The sequence below is a fragment of the Capsicum annuum genome, chromosome 10 (genome assembly GCF_002878395.1).
Source record: "Capsicum annuum cultivar UCD-10X-F1 chromosome 10, UCD10Xv1.1, whole genome shotgun sequence".
NCBI lineage: Eukaryota > Viridiplantae > Streptophyta > Magnoliopsida > Solanales > Solanaceae > Capsicum > Capsicum annuum.
In genome coordinates, this window is record NC_061120.1 from 220,089,656 (window position 1) to 220,109,999 (window position 20,344).

The following is a 20,344-nucleotide window of genomic DNA, read 5'->3' on the forward strand; positions in this document are numbered from 1 at the left end:
CCCCCAACCCTACCAACCCCTCTCCTCAAAAAGAGGATTTAATTATTTTAATTTATTTTTTAAAATAATTTCAAAACTTTTTTCTTAACCCATTCTTCTAATCTATTCGTTCTCATTGTTTTCCTACTTGCATAATGACCACAAAAATATAAGTAAGAAACAACTTATTTTCCTAAAAAATATTTTCCTCCTAAATACTGAACACACCCTAAAAAAATATTTTTCGGGATCAAAAATTACTTTTTACTATTTAATTAAGCACTAAAATGTATTTTTTGAAAAATATTTTTTCATTCACCAATCAAACACTAGAAATATTTTTTGAAAAATATTTTTACTCACCAATCAAACATAATAAAATAAGTAAGAAACCAACTTGTTTTCCATGAAAAACGTTTTCTTCGTTCCAAACAAGCCCTAAGTGATAAGTTGAAAATAAAAATAGTATTTAAAAAAGCATCTTTAAAATAGAATTCTTTAAGATCTTTTAAAATGAAAAAGAATGCAAGATGAAATGAGAAAGACAAATGTGAAAGAAGAATTTAGAACGAACAGGCTGATTTAAAATTTGAATTTTATGGAAATCTCCAATGACCTCAAATTAATATACAATAATAATCGCGTCGAAAATTATGGAATCTCTAATATTACTACCACAAATAAAAAGTCCATGGAAAAAAGTTATTGAATTCACGTGAACCCTTGAATTAAAATATTGTAGATTCACCTATGTTTGCTTACCTTCGTCAACATAGGTATCAGGTTACAAATAAAAATAATTATATGAAAATTACTATTACTGTTAGATTGATGTGAAAATACCCCCAAACCTGATACGAATTATTACTTTCATCCCCGAACTATAGCTACTACTTAAAACACGCTATGCTTGACTAAGTGAACCTAAAAATGCCCCTTATTTGCCTTGAATAGCATGTTTTCACTTGTTGTCCCTCTGAGCTTATGTATTAATGTGTCAAGTTCTCTCAAAATCTCTAGGACTCTCCCTTTCTTCTCTGAATTCTCTCTAATCACAAAACCTAACCCGAACTTTTATGAAGATTACTACGAGTATTAGATTGAAGTAAAACACCCCCAAACTTAGCGTGAATTATTATTTTCATCGCCGAACTATGATTTGTGGTTTGTATTGATTTAGGACTTATTTAGAGTGAACGTGTTTAATTCTTGAATGTGGGTTAGGAAATTCGTTGGGTTTTCAGTTCCGGACAACAGCGTTTTCTCAACACTACCGAAGATCACACCTACAAAGTTTTGTCAATCAAGATGGTCTGCTAATGTGGCAGATCATGGGCGTTTATAAATTCATTTAGTCAAGTCTATGGGTGTTTTAACTACTAGGCATAGTTCAGGACAAAAATAATAATTCAAGCTAAGTTTGGAAGTGTTTCCACCACTTCACTCTAACTATTACTATTACTATTTGCTAGTTAAATCAGAAAGAGTTGTTAATACATGACACAAATATGTATAGCATTTAGTTATAAAGCGGCATAAGACAAACCTTAGAATCGAACATCGCTTTATTGAGATCAACAACTTTCAGCTCATCATCATCATTCACAATTTCGAGACTCGTTGTACTCACAGATCCCTGTTGGATAAATGCCTTCATTTTAGGGCATACGGTAATTGCCACATTTTTAAGAAATGGAAATTCAAGAGCATGCTTAGTCAGAATGAAATGCGCCAGCTTTATCAAATAGTTGAGTTTCAGCTCTTCCAACCGGAGACACAAGGGCTCATTACACGTGATTTCTTCTCCTTGTTGTTCCTTTTCTGTAATCACTTCTTCCATTGATCGGCAGTCTTTTATGCTTAGTGTTCGGAGATTCAGAAGACCTCTGGCCACTGATAGAGACATCAATTTTCTCAATTTTCCACACGACTTTACTTCCAATGATTCAAGTTTGCTGAAGTAGGCAGTTGGAAGTTGGTGAGAGCACAGAGCAGTTATGCTCGCAGCACCACTAATAAATAGCACTTCCAGGTTGGGACAAGAAACCTGCAAATGTTGTATTTTATATAAGGGATGAAAATTCAGTAGTGCTTCAACTACAAAACGGAATATGAAGCATATCTCATCTTACATTTTGGTAACAACAGGTGAAAAATCTAATTACTTGAAGAAATGCCCAGCTTCGAGTGACAAACATAAACAACCATCTGAAGATTACTATTATTATTCCCAGGTTAAAACAGGAAAGAGAGAAGTAGACCAGGAGTGTATTAATGCATGACACAAATATATAGTTTTACCACGGCGCAAGACAAACCTTAGAATTGAACATCATATCAACTACTTTCACCTCATCATCATTGTTCACACTTTTGAGACTCAGTGTACTGATGGATCCCTGTTGGACAAACGTCTTCATTTCAGGGCAGTCATGAATCTTCAATGCTCTGAGAAATGGAAATTCAAGAGCACGCTTCGTCAGAATGAAATGCCCCAGCTTTGGTAGCTTATTGAGTATCAGCTTATCCAACACAAGAAATAAAGGCTCATTTGTCATGATTTCTTCTCCTTGTTGTTCCTCTTCTGTAATCACTTCTTCCATTGATTGGCATTCTTGTATCAATAGTGTTCGGAGATCCAGAAGACCTTTGGCCACTAATGGAGACATCAAGTTTCTCAACCCTCCACACCTCCTCACTGTCAATTTTTCAAGTTTATTGAAGTAGCCCATTGGAAGTTGGTGAGAGCATAGAGCAGTTATGCTGTTGGCCTTCCAGATAGATAGCACTTCCAGGTTGGGACAAGAAACCTGCAAACATTGACAAGGTATCAACTCCATTTCTCATGTCTTGCAAATAATTAATAATAAAATTCTTATTTCTGGCGTGTCTTTAATGTTATTTTAATACAGTAAGTTGAATCATTTTTAGACTAAATCATTAGATATCAATAAAATGTAAATATATGAATATACAATATATAAATTAGTTGAGAAAACCGGTATAGTTGATTTGGTGTGATTTTGATAAAAGTGAACCTAAACGTCCCATGTACACACAGTCTCTCTAACCGTGCATTTAAAATAGAGGCATATTTTGTAAGAAATTCCCAATGGCTACTCTATTATACTTCAAAAGAATTTCAAATTATCAGTTAGGAAATATTTTATTAAGAAAACACAGACAATAGAGAACTAGGTATGTTGTTGTATATAATTAAAATATTAATTCATAAAGACCCTTAAAATAAAAGCTGAAAAGTTTTACATGACTTTTTCATGTAGAAGCAAACCTTTTCATTAAAAAGAGGATTTGAGTAGGTGATAGCATTGTTGTCTGTAGGCCAGAAATTTTGGAACTCTGGTAATCCCCCAAATTGCATTTCCCCTAACAGAGAGAACTCAATGCCCTCAACAGTGTCTCTGCAAAAGTGAGTGAAGCATCCCAGATTACAAAGTTCCAAGCGATATAAATTGGGGAACTTGATTACGTCAGGTCTCATATGTGTTCTTCGAGAGATCCCTTCTTCTTCTTCATCGGGGCAAACCAAGGACAAACAAAAAAGATGCCGTAGATGATCAGACTCACTTACCTTCAGCCTTTCGAGTTTGAGGAATGGAATATTATTCTGACATTGGATATCCAATGAATCACAATAAGCCAGCCTGAGATCTTTCACATTCTTCAACTCGGCCAGTACATTCTTGGAGCCCTTTCCTCTTGAACTTACAAATTCGCTATTTCTCAACAGGAGGCGGATCCAATCACCCAATAGAGTGCTCTCGCTGACATTTAGGGCGATAATCTTGTTGTAAGTTGCCATGATTGTATCCTCTATGTTGCCTCCACCCACTGTAAGAGCGTACTGTGTCAACTTGGAGGATAGGCCCAAGTTACTGTAAATCACATCTCTGGAATAGGTGAATGATAGCGCAGTCAATCTCGGTAAGGATTCCAGCTCCCTCAAGGTGGAGTAACTACATTGTTCTACTCCCACCACATGTAGTTCCTCCAATCGAACTAGTCTTGATAAGACCCCTGGTGAAATCCTCATGCGTTTTCTATACCTAGTATTCCAATACTCTAACATAATTAGGTTGACCAAGTTTCCTACCTCCACTGGAAGCTCCTCTAAGTAAGAATCTCTGATGCTGAGAATTTCTAAAGAGACTAATTCCCGAATAATGGTCATGTCATTCAATCTTAGATTATTCAGACATAGCGTCCTCAGATTTGACAACCTCTGAATGGATGATGGAAAGGGCAGAATGGATTCTTGATCATATCCACTCAGGCTTATGACACTAAGTTCACTCATTCCATCAAAAAAATCTTGTAATTTGAAACCCTCTTCGAAACGGAGTTTTAACATTAGAAACTTCAGTCGTGGGCAAGATATTGGTCTGGGATGCTCATCAAATTTATTTGCAACAATTGACCTATGATTGTATTGCTCGTAAGAGTCTTTTCTTGGGAACTCTTCTGATTTCACATTGTGACTTACCATAAAAATATGCTTACCCTCAGACGCAATATATATAGCCACGTCTCGCATCACATCATGCATTTTGAAATAATTTTTGTCTGAACCTTGGCATAACAAGAAACAATTTTTCAATGTTTCTAACAGATTAGACACCCTATTTCTTGCACGTTCTAAATTTTTGGGCTCCGAAAAGATGCCAAGCCCCATTCCATATCTAAGTAATTCTTCAGTCCAAATATTACTATCTTCCTCAAACAATGAACATAGCAAAAAGACATACCTGGCTTCATCACTTTGTAAGTGGTAATAGCTTATCCTCAGAGGTTGATACACATTTGTAAGCACTCCTGGGATATTTTTTGGTGCTGATTTTTGTAATTCTACAAGGGCATCCTCCCACAAAGGCTTGGCTTTGTGCTTTAGGCAATTGTAATAATTGCTAGCGGTAGCCCCTTGCATTCATTGGCAACATCTTTTGCTACTTCAGGAAGAGAGGGATCGTCAGCTGAAGAGCCGGCTTTCTGCCTAAAAAGGACCCAAGCTTCTTCATCAGATAAGATTCCAACATCTACGATCTTTTGAGCATCCATAGCGTCACAAACATCCCGGCGACACGTCGTCAATGTCACTTTGCACCGATAATTGTGGTTGCTACCACTGGGAATTCCAAGTTTCTCTAGATCATAAAGAGCCTCCCAAACATCATCCAAAATTACGAGGATGCGACTGCCCTTCTGCATTAACCTTGCACGTAGATAATCTCCACGACTCAACAAATTGTCTCCTTGCAACGAATTCAGCCCAACTTCTCCAGCGATCTCACCCTGAATTTTTTTGAAGTCTGGTTGTTGACTGACAGTTACCATGACAACATCATTAAACAACCCTGCTTGTTTTGCCCTTGCTCTTACTTTCTCAGCCAGGGTTGTTTTACCAACACCAACCATACCACATATCCCAACAACAGTGATCCCCTCGTCTCTCAAAGCTTCCATGACCTCTTCCTCCTTCTGTTTTCTAGAGTCAAACTCCTCACCACTGTGTATAACTTTAACTACAAGTGGTGCTGGATAGGAGAAAGAAACATAATCTTTGCCTTCCGATTGAAGACCAATCACATCCAGTTCAAGTTTCTTAGCTTTCCTGCTCAGCAAGTAACGTGACTTCAATTTGGGACACCAACCATAGAAGCAACCCCTTTCAACCTCAATTCGACCTCGCATTACAACTGCCACATCTGCAGTAGCAGTATCAACACTAGTTAACCAAGCCTCAACATTGGGTGAAATGACTTGTAAGTTTCTCCGGTCAGCCTCCGCTCTTTGATGCACCCCAATTCCGATGTTCTCCAGCTTATTAGATTCTTCTTCCAGGGATGTGATGTTTCTCTTGTAATAATAGAAATACCCAATCCCTCGCACAACTGGCGGGATCAAGCAAGCTGTGACTTTGTCCACAAACATAGATAAGATTTCCATAGCTATCACCTTATTAATTCTTCACTGGCTAGTGTAATAAGGAAAACAAGACTCTTGTGTCTGAACACTAAAATTTTTTTTTCCTTTTTCTGTTTTGATATTTTTGATTAGATTTTGCAGTTACAAGGAAGCAAAGGTAGGAGAAGAAAATGAAAGATCAGGGAAATGGTTGACAAAGAAAGAAGCCTGGGGATAAAGTGATGAGCCCGAGATGTTATAAAGCGTTGGAGATGAAAATGGTTGGAGTAAGAATCACTAGAAACAGCTTGAGGGTGAATAAAAGAGAGGACTATAGAGAATTAATTAAGAAGAAAAGGGAACTCGATCGGAGCAGATGAAAATGAGAGCAAAGGGGAATGGAATAAAGAGATGAAAATGGTTGGAGTAAGAATCACTAGAAACAGCTTGAGAGCAAACACAACAGAGGATTATAGAGTATTAAAAGGAAAAGAGAACGGTTGGATCAGATGAAAATGACAGCAGAGGGATGACTTCATTTATAGACGAGATAATACATAAATATAACCATAAACTTCACATCAAATTATAACTTTGACCTTAAACTTTGACAGTACACAAATATGACTTTTAACTATTCAAAACTGCACAAACATGACGTCCGATCCTACGTGGCAAAATGCATGTTCAATACACAAAACTGGGCGAGTCCAGCTTAAAATCTAAGGGCATAATACATAAATATAACTCTAAACTTTGACAGTGCACAAATATAACTTTTAACTATTCAAAACTGCACAAATATATCCTTTAAATGACTTTTCACTATTATTTTTTCATTATTTTCGGCTCAAAGATGAAAATGACATCTAATTTCTTTTGTAATTGCGAAAAAAGAGCAATATTGAAGATTTATTAATTAAGTGGGTCAGCCTCATACGAAAAAATTGCACGGGTATGTATATATTATAAAGCACATGGCGAATTTTAAGTTATATATTATATCTAAATATTATTTATTTAAATATTAAATTAAAGATGAAACTATACTAATAATAATAAAATTATAGTTTTAATAAAACGTTATTAAACTAATGTTATTAAGGATAGTAGTAATAGTATATTAAATTAACGTTATCAAATTAATGTAATTAAAATGTTATTAAATTAACGCAAGGGCGGACCTACGTGGTTGCCATGGGGTTCATCCGAACTCCCTCGGTAAAAAAATTACGTTGTATATATATAAGGTAGAAAATGTATATTTATGTACGTATATTAATGTTGAACCACATTAAATAAGGCATATAGATAGCCCAGTGGTGTTATTTTCTCTTCTTGGGCGCTTCCTTCAACCTACTGCGCGGGTTCAATCCCTGCTATAATAATAATAATAATAATAATAATAATAATAATAATAATAATAATAAAAACGACGCCATTTTAACACAAAAAGCAAAACTTTGACAATACACAAATATGACCTCCCTCCAAGTCAACCCTTTTAACGACATGGCACCGTGTGATTGGATTACCTTTCCACGTAGGCGTGAGTGAGACTCACGCATGGGGTTGCGAAATCGGAGGTCATATTTATTCAGGTTTTGAATAGTTAAAATCTTATTTGTGCATAAGATCAAAATTATAATTTGATCAAGTTTAGGATGATATTTATGTATTATCTCTTTACAGACACTCTTGGATGATCTCACAATAATGTTAATTAAATATTGTATTTCGCATAAAACTAAGAGCAGCCTCCTGCACGTGTGTCTTGGAGTGGTTCCATAGTTGTTGGCTTTAATAATTTTACTTTTGAGTTTTCACAATAATACTTCCAAGTTGTTCGTATTATAACCAACAAGAGTGAGAAGAATGACAACAACTGGTTTAGTCCTGGAAATAGCTAGAACAATCCTCCTATTTGATAAATAAATGCATAAAAATATTATCCACCAATCCACTACCAATTTTCTGGAGTCAAACTAAGGGTGTCAAGTGGGTCGGGTCGGTCCGACCTTTGTAACTAATTCGGCCCGGTTTGACCCGGTCCGATAAGCCCTAAGGTTTTAGGGTTCTGGGTTTTGGGCCGGTTATTTTTTTAAAATGGGTCTGGCTAACCCGGCCCAGACCAAGCCCGATTTAGGTCTGTCGGTTAATTGGCTCGGCCCGGATACCCTTTTTTTAAAAAAAAAAAATGATTTTGGGTCAAACTAGCTGTTGGGCCAACGGTTATATAGCCGTTTTTGGGTCCAAACGGCTAGTTTGGGCCCATTTATTAAAAAAAAAAAACTTTAAAAAATATTTTTTAATCCCAAAAAAATTCTATAAATACCCTACAACTTCAAATCATTTTTCACACAATTTTTCACTCTCTCAAATCTCATTCTCTTTCAAATCTCAATTCTCAATTCTCAAATATTCAATATATTTAATTTCTTAAAGTGTTCACTTTAATTTTTTAATTTTTCGTTCACAAAGTACGAGCGAAAGTTTCTAAAGTCGCAACCTTCGGATACTTCCAAAATTTGGTATTGTCGTTCCATCTCTTATGTTTAATTTTTATTTATTGTATTAATTGTTTAATATTTAATTTTATTATATTTGTGTATTTTGAATATTTTTAGTTTAATTTAATTTATATTATGGATAAATTAAGAAACCTTGCTACTAAAGGTGTTAAAAAATTTTGTCCCGGAAGCGGTAGAGGTAGTTCAAGTATTAGATATACTCGTGTGCCTTCGCCTCCCGTATTGCTTGGTACACCTTTTGAGGAAGAAATAGGTGTAGGTGCTCACGATATGGATTATGTAGAAGCTCAGGAAAATTAGGGTATAGAAGAATAAAATGAAGTAGATGCGGTTATTTTAGACGAAGATAATGAAAATATTGCTGAGACACCCGCAGTAGGAGATGCTAACGTTAGATCTAAATCGGTTAATCTCCCTTCCCGTCGTCCCAGTGCCCCAAGACCTCGTAAAAGAACTAGTGTTGCATGACAATTTTTTGAACGTATATCAGATATTGAGGTACAATGCTATATTTGTCAACAAATATATAAGCATAGAAGTGGAGGCAAGCAAGGGGGTACGAGTACGTTAATGAGACATATAGCTGAAGATCACAAAAGAGAGTTAAATATTGCACTAGGTGGTGGGGATGTTGGTGGGCCAACGCAAACTAGAATGGACCCAGCAACTGGTCACGTAGAGAAGAAGTATAATAAATTGAGGGATCGGGAAGAAATAGCTAAAATGGTAGCTGTGGGTTGTTTGCCTTTTAGTTTTCCTTCTTCTGATGCCTTTATTCGTTATATACAAGCAATTTATAATCCTATGTTTAACGGTATTCCTAGAACTACTTGTCGGTCTGATATTTTTAGACTCCATTCACAATATTGTTTTTATTTATCAATATTGTTAAAAAATATTCAATGTAGATTGTTCCTAACTTCTGATCTTGGTCGTGCTGTAAATAAAAATGATTATTTAACCGTTACTTGTCATTGGATGGATAGTAATTTCATGATGCAAAAACATATTCTTTCTTTTTTATATGATGAAGATCGTAAACATACTGGACAATTTTTTGCTGATTCTATTGTAAAAATTGCCGGATATTATGGAATCGAAAATAAAATTTTATGTATTGCTTTTGATAATGCTTCTAACAACAAGACTGCTATAACAAACTAAAATCTACACTATCTCCGCCCTTGCTTGAAATTTTTCATATTAAGTGTGCATGTCATATATATAATTTAATTGTAAAAGATGGTCTTGATTTTTTTGAGCTATATATTGAAAAAATTCGTCTTGCCGTTGGTTTTATTCAAGAAAATAATCGTAGATCGAGAATTAGAGAATTTAAAGTTAAATGTCAAGAAAATGGACTTACACCGATTTTGATGCCCGAGGAAATTGATATTAGATGAAATTCTACGTATGAATTTTTAAAAACTTGTTATAAATATAGAATTCCTATTACACTAGCTTTTAACCAACATTGCGGTTCATTTACTGATTCTGCTGATTGCATGCTACATAATTCTGATTGGGTTGTAATTAATGATTTTGTTAAGTTTTTAGAAAATTTTTATGTAGCTATGGTTGAATTTTTCGGTGCTTATTATCCTACTGTTTGTAATATTTTGGCATGTATAGCCGATATTTCTGGGTTGCTCAAACAATATAAAAATAAAGAAGGTTATAAAGAAGCTGTTGGCGCCATGTTTATGAAATTTAAAAAATATTTTTTCCTGATTCCCCCTATTTACCTGGTTGTTGCTATGTTAAATCTGTGCATGAAATATAATAATATGTGCCACTTTAGTACTCTTATTTATACTAACTTAGAAATAAATACTGATCATGATTCTAAACAAGTACAATATGATTTGTGGACGGCTGCGGCTGATGCAAAGGATTACATAGAAAAATTATATAATCACTATGCTAATTTATTTGATTTAACCATACCTACAAATATCACTCCAACTGTCGCTCCTCATCCTCCCAAGGAGCCATCATCTTCTAAAAGGCCGGCACATAGTGGTTTTTCTGATTTGTTTTATGATTTAAATTGTTGGAACAGTGTTGATGAGAGAACTTACACATCAACTTATCAGGAAGAGCTGAAATATTATCTTCGGACGACATCAGAGGATCGCAGACGACGGATCAACACGTTGGATTAGTGGAGGAGTAATGAAACACAATATCCTGTGCTTTGAAGATTAGCTAGAGATATCTTAAATGTTCCAATATCAACCGTTGCATCAGAGAGCGCCTTTAGTCAGGGACGACAACACCTTGGAGACAACCGACACTCATTGGGAAGCAATGCAATGAATGTTCTAGTTTGCCTCAGAGATTGGATTACAGCGGAAAGAAGAAACCAAGGAATGGAACCGGAGCCGAGCGACGAGCTGAAACTTGAAGAAATTATGACTTCAAGGGAGAACTCAGCAGAATCAAGTCTAATAAATGATTTTGCCCCCGTTGACTTCGACTATCCTATGCAAGTTCCCGTTAATATTAACATGAATGAGTTGGAAAAAATGATGCATAATTTGTAGATTTTTCATTCATGTAAATTATAAATTTTGAATCATTTTGCAATCAATAAAATTTCCCAAATTCATTCACTCCTTAGTCCTTGCTTTTTATATTTTTTCATTTAACGATTTAAAATTTTAAATTAAATTTCTAGTTTTCTACTTTAAATTAAAAACTTACTTCTAATATATTATTAATTTACTACCAAATATTATTAATTTATTATATTAAGTAGCATATGTTTTGTATATTTGTGCATATCTTCCAAAGAAGTGTATATTTAACGTATACATGTATATATGTTTTATAAATTAGTATATAAGTATATCTATATATATTGTAATGTATATATAATGTAGTATATTTTATAAGTAGTAGTATATATACATTGAATGGTGCGTATTCACGTGTATATATCTTCTATAGAAGTGTATATTTAACATATACATGTGTATATGTTTTATAAATAAGTATATCTATATATATTGTAATGTATATATATTGTAGTATATTTTATAAGTAGTAGTATATATACATTGAATGGTGCGTATACACGTGTATATATCTTCTATAGAAGTGTATATTTAACGTATACATGTGTATATGTTTTATAAATTAGTATATAACTATATCTATATATATTGTAGTATATTTTATAAGTAGTTGTATATATACATTGTATAGTGCATATACACGTGTATATATCTTGTATATTTAACGTATACATGTGTATATGTTTTATGAATTAATATATAAGTATATCTATATATATTGTAATGTATATATATTGTAGTATATTTTATAAGTAGTAGTATATATACATTGAATGGTGAGTATATATGAGTAATTGACTAATTGTGTATATGTGTATATATTTTTTAAATTCTAATATAGTATATACTATATATATAGTGTATATATATTATTTAACGTATTTATAATGTATATAGTTGGGTATATGTAATGTATATTGAAAGAAAGTTTTTTTTTTTTTTTAATATTTTTGATCGGTTTTGACCGATATTTTAACCGGGTTTGACCAGATTTTGGTGGGTTTAATCGGGTTGGGTTAAGTGGGTCAGGTTAGGATGAGTTTTAATTTTTTTTACTGTTGGGCCCGGCCCAGCCCGGACCACTTAGATCCCAACCCGAACCCGGCCAGGCCCCCAACCCAGTTAAATAACACGGGCCAGTTCCGGGTTGGCCCAGCCCAGCCCACTTGACAGCCATAAGTCAAATTCCACAGACATGTAAAGAATAAATTCATGTGCATCTTGCAATATGCATTGTGGCCTTTAATTTCTTGTGAATAGGTGTTCCACAATACAATAAAGCAAGTGAAGTCCATAAATTGACCAAAAAGAATACTCCCATCATTTTAATTTATTTGTTTGGTTTTGACTTGACGTGGAATTTAAGAAGACTTTTTGAACTAGATAATTTGACCAAAAATAATATTAAAAGATAAGCCATGTTACACCTACATAAGACATGGTAAACACTTCTGTTAATTAAATGTTACTTCACATAAAACTAGGAGCAGTCTCCATAGTTGTTGACTTTAATAGTTTACTTTCAAATTTTCACATATAATACTCCCACTTACTACTAATTTAACATATTGCAAAGAAAAAACATGTATCAACAATTTAAATTTGTTCGTATTATAACCAACAAGAATGAGAAGAACGATATTGTTACAACAACTGGTTTAGTACATAAAGCATTGATGAAGTCACAGAAATAGCTAGAACAATTCATTCATCACGCCCATAATTGCTCATATATTTGGAATTTAGTGCACTGAATCAAGCACACAACAAGAAATAATCTGTGTATTACTTATCTTTATATAACTTATTCCTACATAACTAATTCTTGCATTAGGATTCATGTATAACTTGTCTTTGAACCAAAACGCGCCGTTTATGTTAAAACTTAAAAGGGTGTGCTTCTAAAGAGGATGGAGTTTGTTAGACAAGAACTAATTCTGATGGGTTCGTACGAATAATTTCCACTACAACCAAGAATGCGATTGCATATGCTAAACCACGATGAATATATCTCTTTAACATTTACGTATATCATAGTCTCAATCTCTGCAAAGAAAGGACACTAAATTTTGTTGCTGCCACACTTCGAGAATAAAAATTCTCTCCTATTTTTTAATTAAATGATCTGAAGGAATATTTAAGTAAAACGACTTTATTCTTCCCTCCACGAAGATGTAGCAAAAATCTTCTAGAACAATTTTGTTTTCATATTTTACAAGTATAGGTTTTTGCAGAAAATTACTACTACATAAGCATCACAACTACCTGTCACTTCCCACTAGCGATGTATATTAGGTAACTTTTTCCATCAAGACTAAGATTGGAAGAATCACCCAAATACACGCACACACTCAAAGGTAGTTCCTCAATAGTTGATCTGGATTTTTTCATGGGGTTGTGTTTTATGCTATAAAGATTGTATCTTTGGTGTATAACTCTAGTGTTACTTGTTTATTTTTTAATGGGATTCCCTTTATTAATAACTGTGGTGTCTGGGCTATCTTGTATGCACCTCGACTAATCCCACTAGCAATGTATATTGGGTAACTTTGTCCACCAAAACTAGGACAGATTGGAAGGTAGTTCTTCAATAGTTGAGCTAGAATTTGTATGGGGCTGTGGGTTTTTGCAATAAATATTTCATCTATCTTTTGTGCACCTCGACTAAATACTTAGAATGCCTGCCGTCACAGCAACAGTAGATATTAGGTAACTTTGTCCACCAAGGATAGGACAGATGGGAAGAATCACAAAGTGTTTTTGTCTCTGTTGGGATTTGAACCTGAGGACCTTAGTTTCAGGTCTCAATTCACTTCATTACTCTAGTATTGCTTATGGAATCATTTTTTTCCTTGTTAGTTTTTGGTGTATAATGTTCTTGTTGTTGTCCCCCCAAACCCAACCCAAAGGTAATTGCTCACTAGTTGAGCTAGAATTTTTATGGGGTTTTGTTTTATGCTATAAAGATTGTATCTTTGGTGTATAATAGCTCTAGTGTTGCTTAATTGAATCATTTTGTCCTTGCCCCTCCCCCCCCCCCCCTCCCCCTCCCCAACCCCTACGCACACACACAGAGAAGTGGTTCCTCCGTATTTGAGGTGGAACTTTTATGGGGTTGCGTTTACAGCTATAAAGATTTTATATTTGGTGTATATAACTCTAGTGTTGCTTAATTGAACCACTTTGTCCTTGTTAAGTGTTTGGTGTATAATTTTCTTCTTCTTGTTGTCTACCCCACCCCAACAACTATTAGTTCCTCAATATTTGAGCTGAAAAATTTTATGGGGTTGTGTATTTTGCTATAAAGATTTGATCTTTGGCGTATAATATCTCTAGTGTTGCTTAATTAAATCACTTTGTCCTCCCCCCATACCACACACAGAGAGAGCATAGCTCTTCAATATTTGAGTTGGAACTTTTATGGGGTTGTGTTTTGTGCTATAAAGATTATATCTTTGGTGTATAGCCCCCCCTTACCCCCCAAACACACACACGTAGTTCCTCAATATTTGAGTTGGAAATTTTATGGGGTTTTTTCTTCTATAAAGATTATATCTTTGGTGTATAATAACTCTAGTGTTGCTTAATTGAATCACTTTGTCCTTGTTTGTGTTTTGGTGTATAGTTTTCTTCTTGTTCCCCCTCCCCCACCCCCCCACCCCCCGGCGACAAAAAACAAGTGGTTCCTCAATATTTGAGGTGGAATTTTTATGGGGTTCTATTTTCTGTTATAATGATTATATCTTTGGTGTATAACTCTAGTGGTGCTTGTTGAATCACTTTGGCATGTTAGTGGGTTGGTTTTTATTGAATTACTGCATTGTTATGGTACAGAGTGGAATTAGGGCAATATAACAGGACAACACAATGAGATTGGAAAAATGTTGGTTTTGTTCCTCAACTATATATCCAGGCCACGGTATTCAATTTGTTCGAAACGATGCAAAGGTAGAATATTAATCTTTTTAATTTGGTTTCCATTAATTTTCCATGTTATATGTTTGCCTTAGTTAGATTTAAGAAAATGGTACTTAATTTGCTGGACTCATTGTTTTATGTGGTGAAATAATAAATAAGCAGATTATAAGTTTTGAGTATTCCCAAAATTCTTACTTAATTTCTTGCTATAATGCATACTTTCCTGTTTGAGCTAACAATAAACTTTCACGAGCACTTGCATTTAGTTCTAGAGCTCAAAAGATGCATCCATAAATTGAGCTAAACCATTTCAATGTGCCATTACTCTACGTGAGCTGTTGGTTAGGATAGCTTGAGCTAAAATTACTAGGGGAAATTCTGAAGCGGGTCAGTCGTGACCTTTTTATTCAACCACAACTAAATATAAAGTATGCCTTCACGAAGCCAAAATAGAAACTCATTCATATAGGTGTCCAGTAATAACGGTTCATTCCATCTAACCTAGCACTGGTAGAGTTGTGGACTATACACTTAAACATTGTTTCAGAAAATGAATTGTTCTGAATTCTAGGCTGTTCATCAAGTAAAGGAAAAGTTCTCTGTTTTCTCTTTGTGCAGATCTTTCGGTTCTGTAGGCCTAAGTGCCACAAGAATTTTAAGATGAAGAGGAATCCACATAAAGTTAAATGGACTAAAGCATATAAGCGGCTGCATGGAAAGGACATGACGCAGGTAAACATATTGGATCCTAATCTTTGTTATTTTCTTTTGGATACTGAAATTCCTTATCGCTCTGCTAATTTTCATTTGAAGGACTCAACATTTGAATTCGAGAGGAAACGTAATAGGCCGGAGAGATATGACAGAAACGTAACTGAGAACACTTTGAAGGCCATCAAGAAAATTGATAAAATCAGAGTCGATAGGGAGGAGAGACATTTTGCAAAGAGGTTCCTTAGACCGTGCTTCACTAATTTCCTTTACTTTTTATTTGACATGTGCCTTTTCTTGCTATTAACATTACTTGGCAAACCTTACAGGATGAAAGGAAAGAAAGCCAAGGAGCAGAGAGAAGCAGCGAAGGAGCTCGAGCAGAGCATTCACTTAGTTGAAGCTCCTGCTGCACCCAACGAAGAGCCATCACTTACACTGCCTATCAAGGTCCTGCGGGTTACACAGAAGCAGTCGGAGGAAAATCGCATGGAGGAATGATTATTTTGCTTCTTATACTGTATATTCTCAAACTAAAACACAAATCATTTCATGCTTATTTTTACGGAATGTGTAAGGTTTTGCTTTTCCCAACTTCCCGAATTTGTATGGTTTGGCAACTCAGTTTGGATTGATCAAAAAATAGAAATTTTGAACTTCCCATATGACTTCCACAAGGTTCCTAGTTCGGATTTTTTCTTTCCTGAGAGTCTAACCGAAACGGTCTCTCTATGCACTCTACCCTTCCAGACGTGCATGTTATTGTAACGTTCCTTTCGCCTCTGTCATCAAAGTTTCTTTTATGTCCTTGTTTTGATCAACAAAAATGTTGCGATGTGGTGGTTTAGTTTCTGCGGTTGGCCTTGTTGTTGGTTTCCCTGCACTTGTGTTTATGCATCTTCTGCAAATCAAACACTCAAAAGAGCTTTTGGCCCACTGTCGAGAAGAAGTGAACATCCCCTCCCAAACAGTAAGATTGCTATATATAGGCTTCAATTAAATATGGATGAACTAGCATCTCTTGAAAAGTAATCTTTACAACCTTTTAAAACTACATACCATGCAAGATGTCATGAGAAAATAAAACTATATATTAGCTATTAAATATAACGGAAAAAGAATTTAGAACCAAAAGAGAATTCAAAATTTAAAGTTTATAGAATCCTACAGGGTGCTGAAGTTTAAAATTGAGCTAATATAATAATAGTAGTAATTGTGTTCACAAATACCTATTTTCTAGAAATTACAAACAGAGATACGAGTCTCTGGGCAAAAGCTGTTGGGTTCACGTGGATCTGTGGGTTGTAGTGTAGACCCACCTCTGCTTGTTACCTCCCATCATGAACATAGGTATCAGGCGATGCTTGAGCTAACTTGGATGCAGTTTGGACTTATCGACGAGTACTTAATTATTACCTTCCTAGTTTTGGATTCATAGACAACACTTTAGCGTCAGCCGTCACTAGATTGAATCTTCAGATTCACTTCCATCTTCTTCCTGAGAGTAGAGATTACAAAAGAACAGACATTACAATATTTAGTTGAAAGATAAACATTTGGGCGCAGGTAAAAGGAATCTACTTCAAGTGACGAACATGAATGAGTATCTGAATATTACTGTTACTATTAAGTTAAGATGGAAAGAGAGCAGTAGAGTTAATTAGTTATAGAGCCAGCTAGCGCCATAAGACAAACCTTAGAATTGAACCTCTGATGTATCCATTTGTTCAAATCATCTACTTTTACCACGTCATCATTGTTCGCAATTTCGAGACTCGGTGTACTCACAGTTCCCTGTTGGATAAACGTCTTCATTTCAGGGCAGTCAATAATCCACACTTTTCTGAGGAATGGAAATTGAAGAGTACGCTTCGTCAGAAAGAAATGCCCAAGCTTAGGTAGCTCATTGAGCATCAGCTCTTCCAAGCGGGAAAATAAGGGCTCATTTGTCATGATTTCATCTCCTTGTTGTTCTTCTTCTGCGATCACTTCTTCCATTGATTGGCATTGTTGTATCCATAGTGTTCGGAGATTCAGCAAACCTCTGGCCACTGATGGAAACATCAAGTTTCTCAATTTTTCACAATACTCTACTTTCAAGGTTACAAGTTTGTTGAAGTAGTCAGTTGGAAATTGGTGAGAGCATAAAGAACTTATGCTGTAAGCCCAATTGATAGATAGCACTTTCAGGTTGGGACAAGAAACCCGCAAACATTGACAAGGTATCAACTCCATTTCTCATGTCTTGCAAATAATTACTAATAAAATTCTTATTTCTAGTGTGTATTTTAATGTTATTTTATTATAGTAAGTTAAATCATTTTTAGACTAATTCATTAGATATCAATGAAATGTAACTATACGAATATACAATATATAAATTAGTTGTAAAAAGCAGGAATAGTTGATTTGGTTTGATTTTGATAAGAAGTGAACCAAAACGTCACATCTACACAGAGTCTCTAACCGTGCATTTAAAATAGAGGCATATTTTGTAAGAAATTCCTAATGGCTGCTCTATTATACTTCAAAAGAATTTCAAATTATAAGTTAGAAAATGTTTTATTAATTACAATTAAAAAAAAAGGCACGATTTACTAACCAAAAAATCAAAAAAAATAAATTCATACCCCACCCCTACAACCACCTCCCCAAAAATAAACTAACTTTTTGATTTTATTTTTTTATAAAAAATAATTATTTTCATCCCACTCTCACTCGCCTACCCCGACCCCCTACTACCGCCCCCCCTCGATTTATTTTCTTAATTTTTTTTTTTTTAAAATTCAAAGCATTTTTCTTTCCCCACCTGTACCACCTATTCTAACACAGCCACCCACCTACTAACCCCCTCTCCGAAAAAAAGTTTTAATTTTTTTAATTTGTTTTTAAAAAATTCAAAACTTTTTCCTTATCCATTCAACTTACCCGATATGTTCTCCTGTTTTATGTTAAATAAATACAAATATTTTTAGAAAATATTTTTCTACTTTCATAATGAACACAAGAATATAAATAAGAAACAACTTATTTTCCTAAAAAATATTTTCCTCCTTCATACCGAACACACCCTAAAAAAATATTTTTCAGGATCAAAACTTATTTTCTAAAAAGCACATCCTACTCTTTAGCTAAACATTAAATTTATTTTCTGAAAAATATTTTTCATTCACAAACCAAATATAAAAAAATAAGTAAGAAACCAACTTATTTTTCATGAAATTTTCTAGGAAAATATTTGAGATAATACTCAATTACCCCTTCGAACTATACCCGAAAGAGCTGTGACACACGTCAACTTCAAGGGGGTCCTATTACCCCCTGAACTAATTAAAAGTGGAGTTTTCACCCCCTTAGTGCCTATGTGGCACACACGTGGCACAACACACTGAAGTGTCTACGTAGGCACACGTGTGTGCCACGTATGTGCCACATAGGCCCTAAGGGGGTGAAAATTCCACTTTTAATTAGTTCAGGGGGTAATAGGACACCCTTGAAGTTGAGATGTGTCACAGCTCTTTCGGGTAGAGTTCAGGGGGGTAATTGAGTATTTTCTAAAAATATTTTTCACTCACCAACCAAACATAAGAACAAAAAAAATAAAAACCAACTTGTTTTCCATTAAAATATTTTCTAGGAAAATATTTTCGTTCATACCAAATACACCATAAGTGATAAGTTGAGAAGCCAAAAGTGCTTATTTAGCAAGTTGAGGTGTTACTCAAATAAAAGAGTATTTTAAAAAGCATCTTCAAAATAGCATTCTTTAACATCTTTTATGATGACAAAGAATGCAAGATTAAATGAGAAAAACAAATCCACATATTAGCTGTTAAATATAATGAAAGAAGAATTTAGAACGAGAGACAGATTTAAAATTTGAAATTTATCAAAATCTTCAATGACCTCAAGCTAATATATAATAATAATAATCGCATTTAAAGTCAAGAAATCTCTAGATATTGTTAATACAGATAAAAAGTCAATGGAAAGAAGTTATTGGGTTTACGTGAACCCTGGGATTATAATATTATAGATTCACCAATGTTTGTTACCTCCATCAACATAGGTGTCAGGTGACAAACAAAAATAACTATATGAAGATTACTATTACTATTAGATTGAACTAGTGAAAACAATCCCAAACTTGGCGCGCAATATTACTTTCATCCTCGATCGATGCCTAATACTTAAAACATCCCAATGTTTGACTAAATGAACATAAAAATGCCCCCTATTTCTTACCTGAATAGCATGGTTTCAGTCTAGAAATCTTTGGCTTGCTTTGTATTGGTCTGTGGTTTGTTTAGTGTGGGTGTGTTTAATTCTTGAATTTGGTTTAGGAAATTCATTGGGTTTTCAGTTCCAGTCAACAGCGTTTTCTCAAAATTTTGTCATACAATTGAACAAGTAATCAAACAAGATGGTCTGCTTATGTGGCATTTTTCATAAGCAACTCGCGTGCAAAAAAGAGGTTGAGACCACTTGCTAAGTCACGTGGCAGATCATGGACATTTTTAAATTCATTTAGTTAAGTCTATGGGTGTTTTAACTACTAGGCATAGTTCAGGACAAAAATAACAATTCGTGCTAAGTTTGGAAGTGTTTCCACCACTTCACTCTAACTATTACTATTACTATTACTATTTGCTAGTTAAACCAGAAAGAGAGCAGTAGATAGCATGGCACAAATGTATATAGCAT

At 34.6% G+C, this 20,344-nt stretch overlaps 2 protein-coding genes across 2 annotated transcripts in view; one reads left to right on the forward strand and one right to left on the reverse strand.

Moving 5' to 3' along the window:
- LOC107843959 overlaps window positions 1–6,333 on the reverse strand; it is a 9,787-nt gene extending 3,454 nt beyond the window's left edge. Inside the window, 4 exon segments of the mRNA XM_016688405.2 lie at window positions 1,526–2,026; window positions 2,298–2,789; window positions 3,272–4,890; window positions 4,893–6,333. Coding sequence (XP_016543891.2) covers window positions 1,526–2,026; window positions 2,298–2,789; window positions 3,272–4,890; window positions 4,893–5,943 — 3,663 coding nt within the window. The 5' untranslated portion in view covers window positions 5,944–6,333.
- Window positions 6,334–14,782: 8,449 nt separating this feature from the next.
- LOC107843963 (probable ribosome biogenesis protein RLP24) lies at window positions 14,783–16,204 on the forward strand. The gene is made up of 4 exons (XM_016688407.2): window positions 14,783–14,959; window positions 15,548–15,661; window positions 15,743–15,879; window positions 15,970–16,204. The coding sequence occupies exons 1-4, from the start codon at window positions 14,879–14,881 to the stop codon at window positions 16,139–16,141; spliced, it is 504 nt and encodes a 167-aa protein (XP_016543893.1). The 5' UTR covers window positions 14,783–14,878; the 3' UTR covers window positions 16,142–16,204.
- Window positions 16,205–20,344: the final 4,140 nt, after the last annotated feature.